At 43.0% G+C, this 14,780-nt stretch overlaps 1 protein-coding gene across 1 annotated transcript in view; it reads right to left on the reverse strand.

Moving 5' to 3' along the window:
- Window positions 1-14,780, reverse strand: part of SLC9A2 (solute carrier family 9 member A2) — a 93,905-nt gene that overhangs the window by 37,248 nt on the left and 41,877 nt on the right. Inside the window, exon 3 of the mRNA XM_077749232.1 lies at window positions 11,909-12,159. Within this exon, the coding sequence (XP_077605358.1) occupies window positions 11,909-12,159 (251 nt within the window). The remainder of the gene's footprint in view (window positions 1-11,908; window positions 12,160-14,780) is intronic.

Below are 14,780 nucleotides of genomic sequence, written 5' to 3' on the forward strand. Positions count from 1 at the left end.
GGGGGGTGGGGGGGAACAGATTTTGTATTTAGAGAACCTGTCATTGGACTATTTCTGAATAGAAAACTCCAACAAATCCTTTTTTCTGTACTACCAGACTGCAACCCAGCAGTCCAAGAAGCCATTCTTCCACGTATGCTCATTTCCTTCTACCAGAATGTAGACTTTGAGAAAGCAGGGCTAGCATTCATCCACGCTTACCACGGTTCACCGCATGCTATGGTACTGAGTTGCATGTTCAAATAATCCTGACTGAGCTTAGTTTAATGAAAGTCCAGAACCTTTATTTAGATGGCTGTGATCTGTAGAACAAAAGGGACCAGCATCAATACGAAATGCATAGCCTGTGTTTACATGCATATGGTGATGCCATGCCTCAGTAAATTCAGTCTATAAATACAAGTGCTTTTACTTTTTTTAAGGTTTATTTGAGAGAGAGAGTGAGGGGGCACCTGGGTGGCTTAGTCGGTTGGACGTCCAACTTTCGCTTGGGTCGTGATCTCGCGGTTCGTGGGTTCGGCCCCGCATCGGGCTCTGTGCTGACTGCCGGCTCAGAGCCTGGAGCCTGTTTCAGTCTGTGACTCCCTCTCTCTCTGACCCTCCCCTGCTAGCACTGTCTCTCTCTCTCCTAGAAATAAATAAAACATTTAAAAAAAAAAAAAAAGAGAGAGAGAGTGAGAGAGAGAATGAGTGCAGGAGCAGAAGTGGGAGAAGGGCAGAAAGAGAGAGAAGAGAGAGAATCTCAGGCTCCATGCTGTCCAGGCAGAGCCAGACACGGGGCTCGATATCACAAACTGTGACATGACCTAAGATGAGATCAAGAGCTGGATGCTTAACCAACAGAGCCACCCAGGCGCCCCACTTTTATGTTTCTGAAGAGTAGTCAATTCTCTAATTTCCACTCCCAGATTAGGAGACTTTTTCTGTAATCTGAACTGCTTATTTGAGTTAGACAGGTAAAAAGAATGTTGCAAAATTCTTTTGCTCCTATTCTATCTCTGCGTGTGAACTTAAAAGGTAAGGATCCAATTGTAGAAAACTACAGTCCAAATAATAGCTGTATATTCTCAACAAAGACTTTGCCAGATATGAAAGCATACTCCACTAATCAGTGTCAAGCATTAGCAGTGACAAAGGACAATTAAAAAGCTTTCTCTGTATTGACTAAAGCCAGGTCTCGTGGTGACTCAGGGTACACTGTATGTTCTCAGAATAAAGTACTCACTCATGTGAGGTAAATTAATTATTCCAGGGCATGAATTTACCATATAATGGATTGCCTCTTCTACGAAACCTGACAACCAAAAGAGAGAGTTTGACATATGAGAAAATGCAACAAAATTTGTTTTTAAAGAAGGATCCAAGCATAAGAACTGAACAATCTTTCTTAAAATAGCAAAGAAAAGTAAACTATTATAAATACCTGATTATTCATGTAGTCTTACCCATTTCATGGATTTACCACATCTTGTGTTTCTTCTCCTTTACAGGCTTCAAACTCAAGTCAACTAATGTTTATAGGTCACTCACTGACACTTAGAGCAGTCATGACTTTGTGGAGAAGACACACAAAAAATCACAGTTCATTGTCAATAGCGTAGTGACACACAAGGCATCCAGGGACCCACAGAGTCCAGTGATTGTGGTTGGGGAGTGGTAACAAAGGTCTTGTGTCAAAGTATATATAGTGTATAAGTATCGCTTAAATATAGTATACATATATATACACACACACATAGTATATATAGTATTTATAGTATATATAGTATATAAAAGTATATGTAATGACTACAAAGCCTTGTACAAATGCAAATGCCTGGGCCCCATCCCAGACCTACAGAATCAGATCTCTGGCTGGGGCCTGGGACTCTGTATACGCAAGACAACCTTTCCAGGTGATTCCTAAGTACATCGAAGTTTGAGGAAAGCAGGAGGAGTTACAGGCAGAGGGTTCAGGGGAGTCAGAATGAATGAGAAAAGGGGCTGAAACTTGAATCATGTTATTTACAATTTTATTGAGGAGTGAAACTAAGGGCCAATGTGAGACGTGAAGACTGAATTAAACTTTACCACCTATTTTCGCCTTCCCTTCTCCCAGTTTCCATTACTTGGTTCTGGGTGTAGGTTCTATCTTCTCTTGCCTGGACTAGCACATAAGAGTCTGCACACATTCTTGTCCTGGCAAACCTCTGCCTAGGCACCTTCACTCTACTGTCAGAAGCTGTTTCCTCTCCTCCTGCCCAGACATCCAGATGGCGAATCCTCTGCCTTGGGGGGCATCCCGTGAGCCTGAGGCCACGACTCTCTACTGGCTTGCATCCTCCAAGTGCTATGAAAATACTATTAGTTTGATGTGTGATGGCATAAGAAAGCTTTGGAGGCACTCCATCTTCACCATCAAGCAGAAACAGTGTGTCACCTCTTTGCTCAAAGACTCCAAAGGTTCCCAACAGCCTACAGCACACAAAACAGGGCAAGACCAAGCATCCATCACTTTTCCCATCACCCCGGGGTTCCATGCTCTGGATGCAGCAGAGCTTTTCACTTTCACATTCTCCCCTACGCATCACCCTCAGCATATAATGCCCTTCTCTTCATCACTGAAGCTTCAACTCAATGCGTCACCGGTCCCACCCTCACTATACGTTACTACAAAGGAGTGAGCTTTCCTGGACAACTTGTAGTCAATACAGACTGAGAGGCGGGTCGCACTGAAATTAAGTTTAACTTCACCACCTTCTTCCAGTGCTTCTCCCCCGACAGGACTGGTCATGTGACACAGTCTGACCCAATCACAGTCCTTGCTTTGAAATTTCTTCTAATAGGAGCTGGCAGAGTAGAACTCCCTGAAGTGGTAAGAGTTGCAGAGATATAAAGCCCAGTCTGTCTGCAATCCCTGCTTGATGTTTTAGAGATGGCTGGCCTATCAGAAGGAAGCCATCACACAGAGGAAGATGAGAAAGAGAGAGGTGGTTCTGGCCTGGGGTCCTATCACCCCAAAGCCAAATCTACACCTGCCCTCACCAAGAATTGATTGACATGAGCCAATAAATCTGGTTTGATTTTGGTTTCACTGAGTAACCAATAATTTGGTTTGATCTGGGTTTCCCTTGATTACACAGAGCTTCCCTCCTGCTTACAAGGACCCCAAGTGACTCTATTTACCTTAAATAGCCAGGGATTAACTGCGGGGTGCAAGTGGGAAAAAGAATCTTGGCCACTTTTCCAGATCCCCTGGGAACACCAAGAAACACCCTCATGTCTGATTGATGTAAGGGAAGTGGTGACAGAGGGACAGGGCACACTGACAGAAAACACAAGAGCATCAAGAGGAGCTGCTCACAGCTGCTCCATGGCAAAGGTACCAACAGAGGAAGCCCCTGGGTTCATTCCAGGCTAGCTTCCTTCCCCCCACAGACAACTGGCTAACAAGTCCATGAAGGTTTGTTATGCAAGGTGAGAGACAGGTTTTCCTTAGGGTGCCTATCTTGTTCTTGAAAGAGCACACATTGACTCCCATTGCTGAATTCCCTCACAGAGGGAATGGGACATTGATTGCAGCCATGTGGCCAAAGGCCGGTGTCCTACTCACCAGTACTAGCTGGGAGTTACCGCATGCTTCCTTTCAGCATCGGTTTGCTGCAAACATTTTCATCTTCACAGAGATGAAAACAGAGAAGGCAATTCCTTCTCGGCAATCATACACCATTTACATTTCTGATTTACAATCTTGTGTTTGCATTTTGGCTCACAGATTACTAGGAAATAATGTGAGCCTTATTTGGGCAATTTACCAATACCCAAGAGAATGGAAGAGGAAAGTACCACTTGGAAGTAGCGTGCTCTGGACCAAGAGTAACCTAGCGACACGGTGCTGTGACTATTTTTACAGAAACACAAACAAGAGTTAAGAAATCATTCAAAGAGCAAAGTAATAGTAACACCAGTATTACCCGGTTACTGGTTACTATCGAGAACCTATATTCATCAGAGATCTCAGGAAATGGGGTCTTAACGTAAGAGCCAATTGTTAAAGTTCCACGTAACTTACATGGAGCAGGCAAACACCAACAGTGTTCCCTAAAATAAAGGTGCTTGGAAATGACACACCCAAGGAGCCACCAAAGCCCTTCAGTGAGGAATGAAGGCCTCAAATTCTATTACTGTAGTCATCTGTTCTTAAAAAAGAAATCCGTAAGATGCATCTCACAAAATGAAACACATGTATGGTGGCATTCACTGTGACAGCTACTGTGAAATAGCCCCATGTCATTTCCTGCCTTCTTACCTACCTGAAAATGCCCAATTACAAACTGTGTGACCGAATCATATACCACTCTCGTAGTTGAGAACTCCAGGGCTTGAGAACTGTGATTGATACTCCCCACACAGAGGATTATGCTAATGTTTTTAATGTTTTTACTTATAAGAAGACGAGGCAGTAAAATACATTATATTATTCTGAACACTGAATACTATGCTTTTACTTTGCGAAAAGTGTTAAAATACCCAACCCTGGGGAATCCGTTTTAGTGGAATTTGCTCATTCCTAATGCTCTGATGACTCTTCCTCAGGGACTCCCCTTAGCCATGTTGTGAGGAGTTTACATCAAAGCCCTAAGTGTGGATCTTGGGGAAACATTTTTCCTTTTCTCGCAGTGGCTTTAATTTGACTTCTTAAAAAATTTTTTTTAATGTTTATTTATTTTTGAGAGAGAGAAATAGAGGGAGAGAGAGAGAGAGAGACAGCAAGCAGGGGAGGGGCAGAGAGAGAGGGAGAGATGGGATCAGAAGCAGGCTCCAGGCTCTAAGCTGTCAGCACCGAGCCCAATGTGAGGCTTGAACCCATGAACTGTGAGATCATGACCTGAGCAGAAGCTGGATACTTAACCGACTCAGGCGCCCCTAATTTGACTTCTTAATCATCACAAGCCACCTCAGGAGAACCCTCCACCATCTCTTTGGTTATTCCTCTTACTTTCAGACCTTCCTTACTCTCAAAGAAATGTTCTTTATAAACAGCATGATTAACATCCATGAAGGGAATGTATTTCTGGGTTTTTTTCTCCATCTTTTCTTGCCCTGTTTTTTTATTTTATCAGATGGAAGAAAAATATATTTTAACAAGTCTTCAAATATCCAAATAGCAAAGACTAACACTGAACACTATAGAACAGTGTTATCTAATAGAAATATAATACAACCAATCTGTGTCTTTTTAAAGTAGCCGTGATTAAACATGTAAAAAGAGAGGCATATGGGTGGCTCAGCAGGTTAAGTGTCACACTTCAGCTCAGGTCATGATCTCATGGTTCGTGAGTTCGAACCCCATATCAGGCTTTGATGTCAATGCAGAGTCCGATTCAGATCCTCTGCACCCCCCGCCCTTCCCCTATTCATGGGCATATTCTCTCTCAAAAATAAATATTTTCAAAATGTAAAAAGAAACTGGTAAGATTAATTTTCATAATATATTCATTTAATTCAACAATTATTTATATTACTTATTGTCACTTTAACGTGAAATCAATATAAAAATCATTAATGAGAGTTTCTACAATCTTTTCCTACTAAATTTTAAAAATCTGGTATATATTTTAAACTCAGAGCACATCTCAACTTAGACTAGCCACATTAAAAAAAAATTATGTCTTTTATTTTTATTTTTAGAGACAGAGACAGAGAGCGAGTAGGAGAGGGGCAGAGAGAGAGGGAGACACAGAATCTGAAGCAGGCTTCAGGCTCTGAGCTGTCAGCACAGACCCTGATACGGGGCTCGAACCCACAGACTATGAGATCAAGACCTGAGCCGAAGTCGTACGCTTAACCCACTAAGCCGCCCAGGTGCCCCTAGACTAGCCACATTTTAAGTGTTCAAAAAGCCACCTGTGGCTGATGGTCACCACGCTGGACAGCACCCAGGGAAAATGTGACACCCCAGTGGTTCTGTCCCTTCTTCCAAAAAACCAAGCAAGCTCTGTGGTTCATCACTTTGACTCTTTCATCAAACAGTTTAAACCATAAAAATAAATCCAAGTAAGTTCATGAATCACACTACTCTGGACAAGTACTGCATGATCTCACTCATGTGTGGGACTGAAAAAAACCAAGGTCATAGAAATAGAGAGGAGACTGGCAGTTAACAGAAGCGGGGAGTGGGGAGGGTGGGGAGCAGGTGAAGGGAGTGAGAGAAATGAAGGTGGTCCAAGTGTACAAACTTCCCTTATAAGATGAGTAAGTTATGGGATCTAGTGTACAGCAGGGTGACTATAGCTAGACCTTACTTATTTAGAATAAGTTTCTTTTTTTTCTTTAACATTTATTTTTGAGAGACAGAAAAACAGTGTGAGTGGGGGAGGGGCAGAGAGAGGGCAACACAGAATTCAAAGCAGGCTCCAGGCTCCGAGCTGTCAGCACAGAGCCTGATGTGGGGTGCAAACCCAAGGACCATGAGATCATGACCTGAGCCAAAATCAGACACTTAACCAACTGAGCCACTCAGGCACCCCAGAATAAGTTTCTGTCCATGTCTACACTCCAAAATATTAGAGTGATATGGAGTTTGAAACCGCTATAAAACAACACTGCTTAGAGAAGACAGAAGGAGGGGGTACACGTATGTTCCGGGACGCGTGCACAGAAGCCACAGGGCTCCACGACCCAGGCCTGTCCTTAGAGCATCCGCCACCCATTCTTCACCTGTGATGCCTCAAGAGTTCTAGCTGGGCTGCACTGAAACCAATAACCGACTCGAAGTGCCGGCTGTAGGATTAAGTCAATTCTTATGCAACACACACTCTTCTTAAAGGCCGTTTCTTCTTTGAGTGTGTGCAGGGAAAAGTATGAGCGTTGGATGTGGAGTCTGAAGTTCAAACTAGAAATAAGCTGATGTGATCTGCTTGCTCTCTGTTTAGACAAGCTTTAAGACCCACTGGATTTGCTTGGGGGCCAGGCCACAGTGTGCAGTAACAGATTACTTGCAGTCAGACAAGTATTTATCCTGGCTGCATTACCCAGATTGATTTATTAAAGCTCCAAGTCACATTCTTACACTAAGCAAAACATTCAGTAAACATGAAACAGGTCTAGGAAAAATAAATAAAAGGAGCCTGTCTTACATATACACACAAATACACGTATATAAGTTCATATGTAAGCTTTTATGAATGTCCTGCAAAGTCCTATGTTCTTTCTTCCCCATTATTTGGAGAAGAGCAGAATACATGACTGTTCTATAAACAGGAATATTCTGGCACACTGGTCCATGATTCCATATGACTGTATCTTAAAGAGATGGTCTCCTAAATGCTACCGATGGCGGGCAAATCAAGAGGAACCAGGATGGAAGCTCTAAAATGGCAAACAAAGGCATGCTTTCCTATGTTTCTCAAAGCTTGAAAAGGTTGACTATTACCAATACATATGCAGAGAAATGAGGAGAGAGAACACGACCTTCACATCTTCAGCAGTGACTCCTCAGTCCAGCTCACTTGCCCCGCTCCTAGACTTCATTTCTGAGCTTATCATTCTGGAAATTCCCTGTTAAAATCTCACTTAAAAACTGTCCTAGAAATGTGCATTTTTTTGAAGTGGACACTGGGACATTACTGGTCTGGCCTGATAACTGGAGACCTAGGGTCCAGGCCCAGCATCCAAAACTTCACCCGGAGCCATGTTTTTGACCACCTGAGCCTCAGTTTACTCATTCATAAGTCAGGACTAATACTAATTCCTACTTTGCCATAACACCGCTAGAATAATTGAAACAGCAAATAGAAAATATTTTAAGTACTCTCAAGAGAAGGAAAATTAAGGAATTAAGAATCCATGGGAAAAGAAAAAACCTAACTAAGAAATACTGGGTGCTTACTCTCCTATCTGAAGGAGGACTCAGCCATTTTTTTAAATTCCCAGAGCACCTCAAAAAGTAATCAGTATTTCCCTGCAGGCTGCAAGCTGCTGTGGAGACTAACCATCCCCTCCTTCATGACAGTGTTTTTAGCACCTCATTGACTAGAGCACAGGGGACATGGGGGGCACAAGGTGCCTGATGGGGCGCCTGGGGGGCTCAGTCGGTTGAGCATCCAACTTTGGCTCAGGTCATGATCTCACAGTTTGTGAGTCTGAGCCCCATGTAGGGCTCACTGCTGTCAGTCTGTCAGCACAGAGCCCACTTCAGATCGTCTGTCTCCTTCTCTCTCTGTCCCTCTCCTGCTCACACTCCCTCTCTCTCTCTCTCAAATAAATAAATAAATAAATAAATAAATAAATAAATAAATAAAATATTTAAGAAAGAAAGAAAGAAAGAAAGAAAGAGAAAGAGAGAAAGGAAGGAAGGAAGGGGTGCCTGATGTCCACAGGAAGAGAACAAAGTCCTACTTCAGTTCACTTCTTTGTGGATCTGATCTATGGAATCATCTTGGACATCTGTTTGTGTCTTTGGATAAGCAAAGGGGACAATGGGAGATCAGCAGTGCTTTATCTCTGAGCATTCTTCTGAACATGAAGTCCAAAACATGCAAACCAAGACATGCATTTCTAATGTCAATAACTATTCTGCTCCCTCTATGTGCCCTACTATAGTGCCGTGATTCTCAAAGATGTCTAGCGCCACTGAGACATGAAGTTCCTGGTTCAGGGGATGATGGAAACTTCCTCTTGACTCTAGCTGCGGTGCTGTGGGGCTGCCTGTGAAACACACACGCACGTGCACTTTTCCTACTATGACGATTTGCTCCAGGGTAGAAATGAATGGAAGAATATCAGGAAAGAAGGAATTTCATCTATCCTCCTAGCATTTGCAGGTAAAACCCTCCCGAACACACAGGAAGACAGGACTATAATTAATTCCTTAACATTAAATTAGCTTTATGAAAGTGTGAAGAGACCACAAAGGGAAAGCCAGACCTAGGGATGCCTAGAAGTCAGCTCTCCAAGTAGCTTCTATAAGACAGAGGAGCAGAAGACAGACAGAACTCCACCTTGTGTTATTTCACGTACTTGTCAGTGAAAATCAGATCTCACCACAATTCCATGACAAAATAAACAGCTGAGAGGGGGAGCTTTTGAATGCCTGCTGTCCATCACCCCTGACATCTCTCCAAAGAAACCAAGGCGCTGAATTCCTGCCCACCACTTTCCTACCTAAAAGACTGCATTTTGAGCCCAGACTCAAGTCTTCTGTTCTGTGGAAGGATGTTTCTTTTTAATCAGACTTCTGTGTTAACTTCCTGCTCACTGAGAGATCTCAGCCTAGGACAGGCTGCTGCCTGATACCCTGATAGCCCACCCAAGAAAGACAAAGTGCAATTACAGAGGGTTACAGGATCTGAAAGGCAATCAGAAGGGGAAGGGAGAGGAAGGAACCATACTTGGAAGGAAGGAGGGGAGGGAGAGGGGGGAGGAAAGCAGGCAAAACTCTAGCAGGATAGATACAGTTTGCTACGCTGTTTTCCAGATTCTGAGAGGGGCTTTAACCTTTCTCTCTGTGCCCCAGCTGCCTAACCTCAGTACTTCTTTTCTTTTCTGTTGGGCTGCCCACTTCTCTTAAGCAAACAAGGGAAATCACGGAGCATGTTCCGCATGGCACATGCCTTCACTCCCATTAACCTTAAAATTTGTTTTTAAATGGCAGAAGAGTGCAATCAGCATGAAGTATGATGGGAGCTCTTAAACCCAGGGGCAATTTAAATGCAGAAGAAAAAGTCCCTAGCTCTGTAAAAGGAGCGCACATGGTTATGTGATTTTAATTGCATCATTAGAGTGGATCCCCTGGACCAACATCCCAAGGTAAAGACAGTACTTAAAATGGGGAAATGCACACAGTGCACTTTTCAAAGGGGCGACACGCACATCTATGAGGTACACCATATAGAAGCATCACATGTAGGCGAGTTCTGAATAGCACACTCACTACCCCACATTAGAAGACAGGGTATTCCTTCTGAGAACAAACACTGTCCAGCATCAATCGGTCCCTTCACTGGCTATCAACGGGTAATGGGTGTGTATGGTGATTCCAGATTCAAAAATGTTTAAATCTCCTGCAATATCTTATTTAACAGTTAATTTATTATTTTAGTGTGCCATGTGCAATGACAATATTCGTGTATACGTAATCAAGGACCTTTCTGTACAGTAAGCTGTAAAATACGCGTTCACGCTGAAGCTGGAAACGGGGGTGGCCTTTTTCTTCCATGAACAAACCAAGCAGAGAATTCCCTGTGCTATTTGCCAGGGATATGTGGCCCTGTTTGTCCCTGATTTCCCAATTCCCGGAGCAAGTAAACCTATAATCCCATCTTCACCGGAGGTCAGGACCTTGGTGCGGCACCGACTGACCAGTGTGTACCCTGGGCCTCACAGACATTTCTAGGCACGATGCACCAGGACCCCGAGCCCTTCCAACATGTCAACTATCTGCCCCCCCCCCCCACCCCGTACTCTGGATCTTCCCACCTCAGTTCCTGCCAATTGCCAAACATATTTAGATAATTGTGTGGGAGTTCTAGAACTTTTACTTATGCACGTAGTCAAAATATACTCAAGGCTCTGACACAAACTGCTGTTAGAACACTACTGGAACACTTGACGCAGAGCCCCACGCCCATCATTCTTTGGAGACCTTGTAACTAGCTGATCACACACTTTCAATGACACTGGTCAGAGAACAGTGAGGAAACTGGAAGTCATACAAATGATATGAATAGCAACCAGGAAGATACAGAACATTTCATTACTGGGTCAAACTGGATTAATATGTTGCTTTATTTAGGTTCCCTGGGAAACAGAAAACCACACAACCTTTAGACCTCATGGCTTGCACTATAATGGATTCTACTCTCCTTGGGGAGAGGCACCTGACTTCTTCCACCACAAACCAAAACTGCTTCCGATACAGCAGCAGTGATAGGAGGTGAAAAACAAATAGTCCTTAATCAAAGCAACCTTTAAATGAGGCCACAGGAGGAAACTTTGAGAACCAGGCCTGTGTCTACAAAACTCAATGTGCAGCAGGGCTGAGCATAGAGCCCAGCACATGTCTAGCTGTAAATAAATCTTTATCGAAATGAAACCTTATAAAGACATTCTATTACTAAGCGTTTCTCACCAACCCTATATAGGGCGTGACCATAATATAATAGGCTTGTTTTTGGAAGCTACAAAAACAACCACGCTCAACAAGGAGCCTCTTTCAAAGTGACCCTGTGAAGGCTAGAATCCGATCTAAACACCACCCTTCTCCAGCCTACATGCAGGGCTTCTTGAGGAAATCCCTCAGAATTTGTGGGTGAATGATATACTAACTGTATCTTTAATAAAGAACTTCTTGCTGTATATATTTCTCACTTTATAATCATACCTCTTTTTAAAAAGCTAAGCTAAAATGACATGATGATATCTTTGAATTTTGCTTTGAATGACTTACACCTATTATTTCAAATCAAATCGAGCATGCAAAGCAAAGGCTCCCTACTACTACTATTATTCATATGAATATACATACGCAATTCCAGAACTCCAGATGCAGTTTGGGCAATCTGACCTTACCTTGGAGTAAGTTTTGAGCCTCCCACATGAGCAACCCCTGAGTGAGCATCAAACTCTGAAAATTCTTGGTGCCTGGTAATCAATCCCAACAGTTTATTGTCATATTTCATATAAGACCCAAGGGAGAATTTTTTAGTAGTTTTCCATTCTAGCACCAGATCGTTTTAGTATGAATTTGGCTGAATGTCTTCATTTCTCTGAAGCTAAGAGTAAGGAGAATCTGCTTTTAATATTTCTGAAAATAACTTAAGAAAACCTCTTTTGTAAAATGGATTCAACCTTAGTATCTTGGCTTAGAATACATCAATTTAATGAAACGTCATCATGAAGTGCTTCTAACAAAGAGTTAAATACTTACGCCATGATACCTGAGAGGTGAAACATTTCGGCTGTTATATAGGACAAATAGCTGTACAGGAAGACAAAGAGTGGCTCAATCACTCGGATGTTATGCGTGAACCGAGTAGTAAATGCCGCTATAAATCCCAGGAAGATGCCAATCAACACCCCACCAATTCCCACAACAAAGAAGTTTGCAATTCCAGCAAACACGTCAATGGTCTCAATGGTTTTCATCTGGCAAAAAGACTTGAACAAGTTGTACAGGACCTGTGGGAGAAAGAGAGCACATGGTCAAGACCCCTTCCAATTTCCCCGTTTTACCTGTGGCCACAGAAAAATCCACCTGGCCTTCCAACAAGGACGGACATTCCTTCTGTGTACCCAACCTGATGACCAGTGGCAATAAGTGTATTTCTCGATCTCATGTTTTAATATTATGTTGAATAGCTTTGAACAGAAAGCCATGTAAAAGGGTGAGGTCAGGCAAGTTATTTCTAAAAGCAAGGGAGAGGAGACTTCACAATTATGATGTGACTTGCTCCTAACGTGCTGTTTTTTAAGATACCATCTAAAAGATAATTTTACAAGACCTGGTTGCCATCCAAGAGGTCCTGCTTGTATTACTGATGGTGGGGAAGTAGTAGGCCACAGAGAAAGCTTGTCAGTGTTGCTGTGAGTTTAGTTACTTTGTGAGGCTCTCTTGCGAGGTCTCTTGCCGGAAGGGGACCCATCCGGCAGTCCAGGTAAGCCACCTGAAGTGATCTCCCTTCCCAGGGCACTGAGGTCCTGCCTTCTGCCCCCTCCCCCTCCCTGCCCACACACGCACATCTGCTAGAACATAAGACCCAAAGGAACTTTCTTAAAGTCAAGAGGCAGTCCGAGGTCTTAGGTTAATTAAGCTTCAAAAATGCCAGGCACTTCACGTCTGCTAGCGAATATGCTTACAAACATGTTTCTAAGGGCCACTGGACCAAATGAAACAAGAAGTGATGGTTTATGCCCTACCACATTTTTCACAAAGCCAGCAAGTAAACTATTCCAGCAGGTGCCCTGCTTCTTTTCATGGCATTATTTACAGCCAGAATCTCCAGGGAAGTTGGCTGTCAGGGCATTGGGATGAAGGCCTTTTACAGTACAGGCCGTGCTACACCCTTATTTAGTTTCTGAGAAGCTAAAATTCAACCCATTTGTCCATGGCCACACAAAATGTCACAGGCAATACGAGAATTCAGATGTCCTGACCTTCCTGGTTAAGTTTTTCAAGGTTCCACCATGGGAGAATGAGTCAGGTTCTGACCCAGCAAACTGGAGTGTGATCTGGAAAAAGTCTATTCGACTCTTCATCTCACTTAAGGTCCTTTTTTTAGGACAGGTTTTGTGAAATTTTTTCCCTCTTTTCCACTGGATCATAAACTCCTTGTGGTCAAGGCTCATTCCTTATTATCATTTGCTTCTTCCATGCTGCCTGGAATATGACAATAAATGTCTGCTGGCTTTGAAGAAAGCAGCAAATTACTAAGAAATAAATGAGCTTTTCTCGTAACCGTAGCTATGCTACTCAAGAGCACTTGGTCTTATACCACCAAGAACTGACTTAAGAAGAAGAGAAAAAAAAAAAAAGCAACTCATTCCCCTGAGGATTTGAAAATGTTGAGAGATTATCATCATTTGCCAAAAAAGAAACTGACTTCAAGTAGTGGCTGCTTCCTACTTTTAACCAGAGGCTTGCTGCACGTGGGATTCCATCAGCATCAACATGCCGCGGTCACTTCCTGAGACAGGTTCAGAGATGTGCTATATATACCCCATGTCTACAAACAGTCAAGACAGAAGGGGTGATGGTCACCTGCTGCCTGAGGGGAGAGGTAGGTTTCCCGGGCAGCCGTCTCTGCATAGACACCCTCTCCCAGCCACTTTGTCACTATACTTCTGCCCGGGGCTTCAGGGCTTCTGCTCTCCCTGCCTCCCACCTACATCAGCAAATCTCAGCTCTCCCTTGCTCATATGCTCCCGACAGCCAGCAGAAGACTCACTTCCTTTATTATTTAAAAAAAAATTAATGTTATTTATTTTTGAGAGAGAGAGATTGAGTGTGAGTGGAGGAGGGTCAGAGAGAGAGGGAGACACAGAATCGGAAGCAGGCTCCAGGCTATGAGCTGTCAGTTACAGAGCCCGACGCAGGGCTTGAACTCAAGAACTCTGAGACTGCAATTTGAGCACATTCATGAGGCCTCAAAAGGAGGCGCAGGCCCATGTTCCTAAGAAACAGCGAGCATATAGTCACAGTTTTTTCCAGAGGAATTTTCCTCCATTTCAATCCATCAAATCCATCCAAGGGACATCCTGATTTTAGTATCTTTTCAGGTTTTGCAGAGAACAAAGCTGAGTCACAGGCATTGTTCTTTCTGCACACAGGCAGAAGCTCCAGTTGGATCATTCTACTGCTGAGATGCCAGGGCAATGTTACAGGGAAATGTCTTCGGTAGAGACGTTGCCCTGACAACCAGAAAGCTTTCCATAACCTCCCACCTGCTTTACACTGAACCTGATACCTAGTGATCAGCACAAGATAAAATTCTTTTAGTTACCACTGGCCATAACCCATAGTTAGTTCATTCCAGTTAAATACTTCAATCGTATCACAGGGGAATCTACGTAGAAAAGTGCTTCTGGAGATTTTATATACATTTATATGTTATAGATATTATACATAATACATATAATATATACAAATTAATACATTAATATGATGGCTACAATTGTGTCACTAGTTGGTCTGGGCAAAGCTGACCTCAATCTGACAATCATACTTTTGAAGACTTCATGAAATACAGGTGCTGCCTGTATTTTGTAGTGGGCTAATCTGACAGTTGAGTATTTTCAAATCT

This window comes from Crocuta crocuta, unplaced genomic scaffold (genome assembly GCF_008692635.1).
Source record: "Crocuta crocuta isolate KB4526 unplaced genomic scaffold, BGI_CrCroc_1.0 scaffold118, whole genome shotgun sequence".
Taxonomy (NCBI): domain Eukaryota; kingdom Metazoa; phylum Chordata; class Mammalia; order Carnivora; family Hyaenidae; genus Crocuta; species Crocuta crocuta.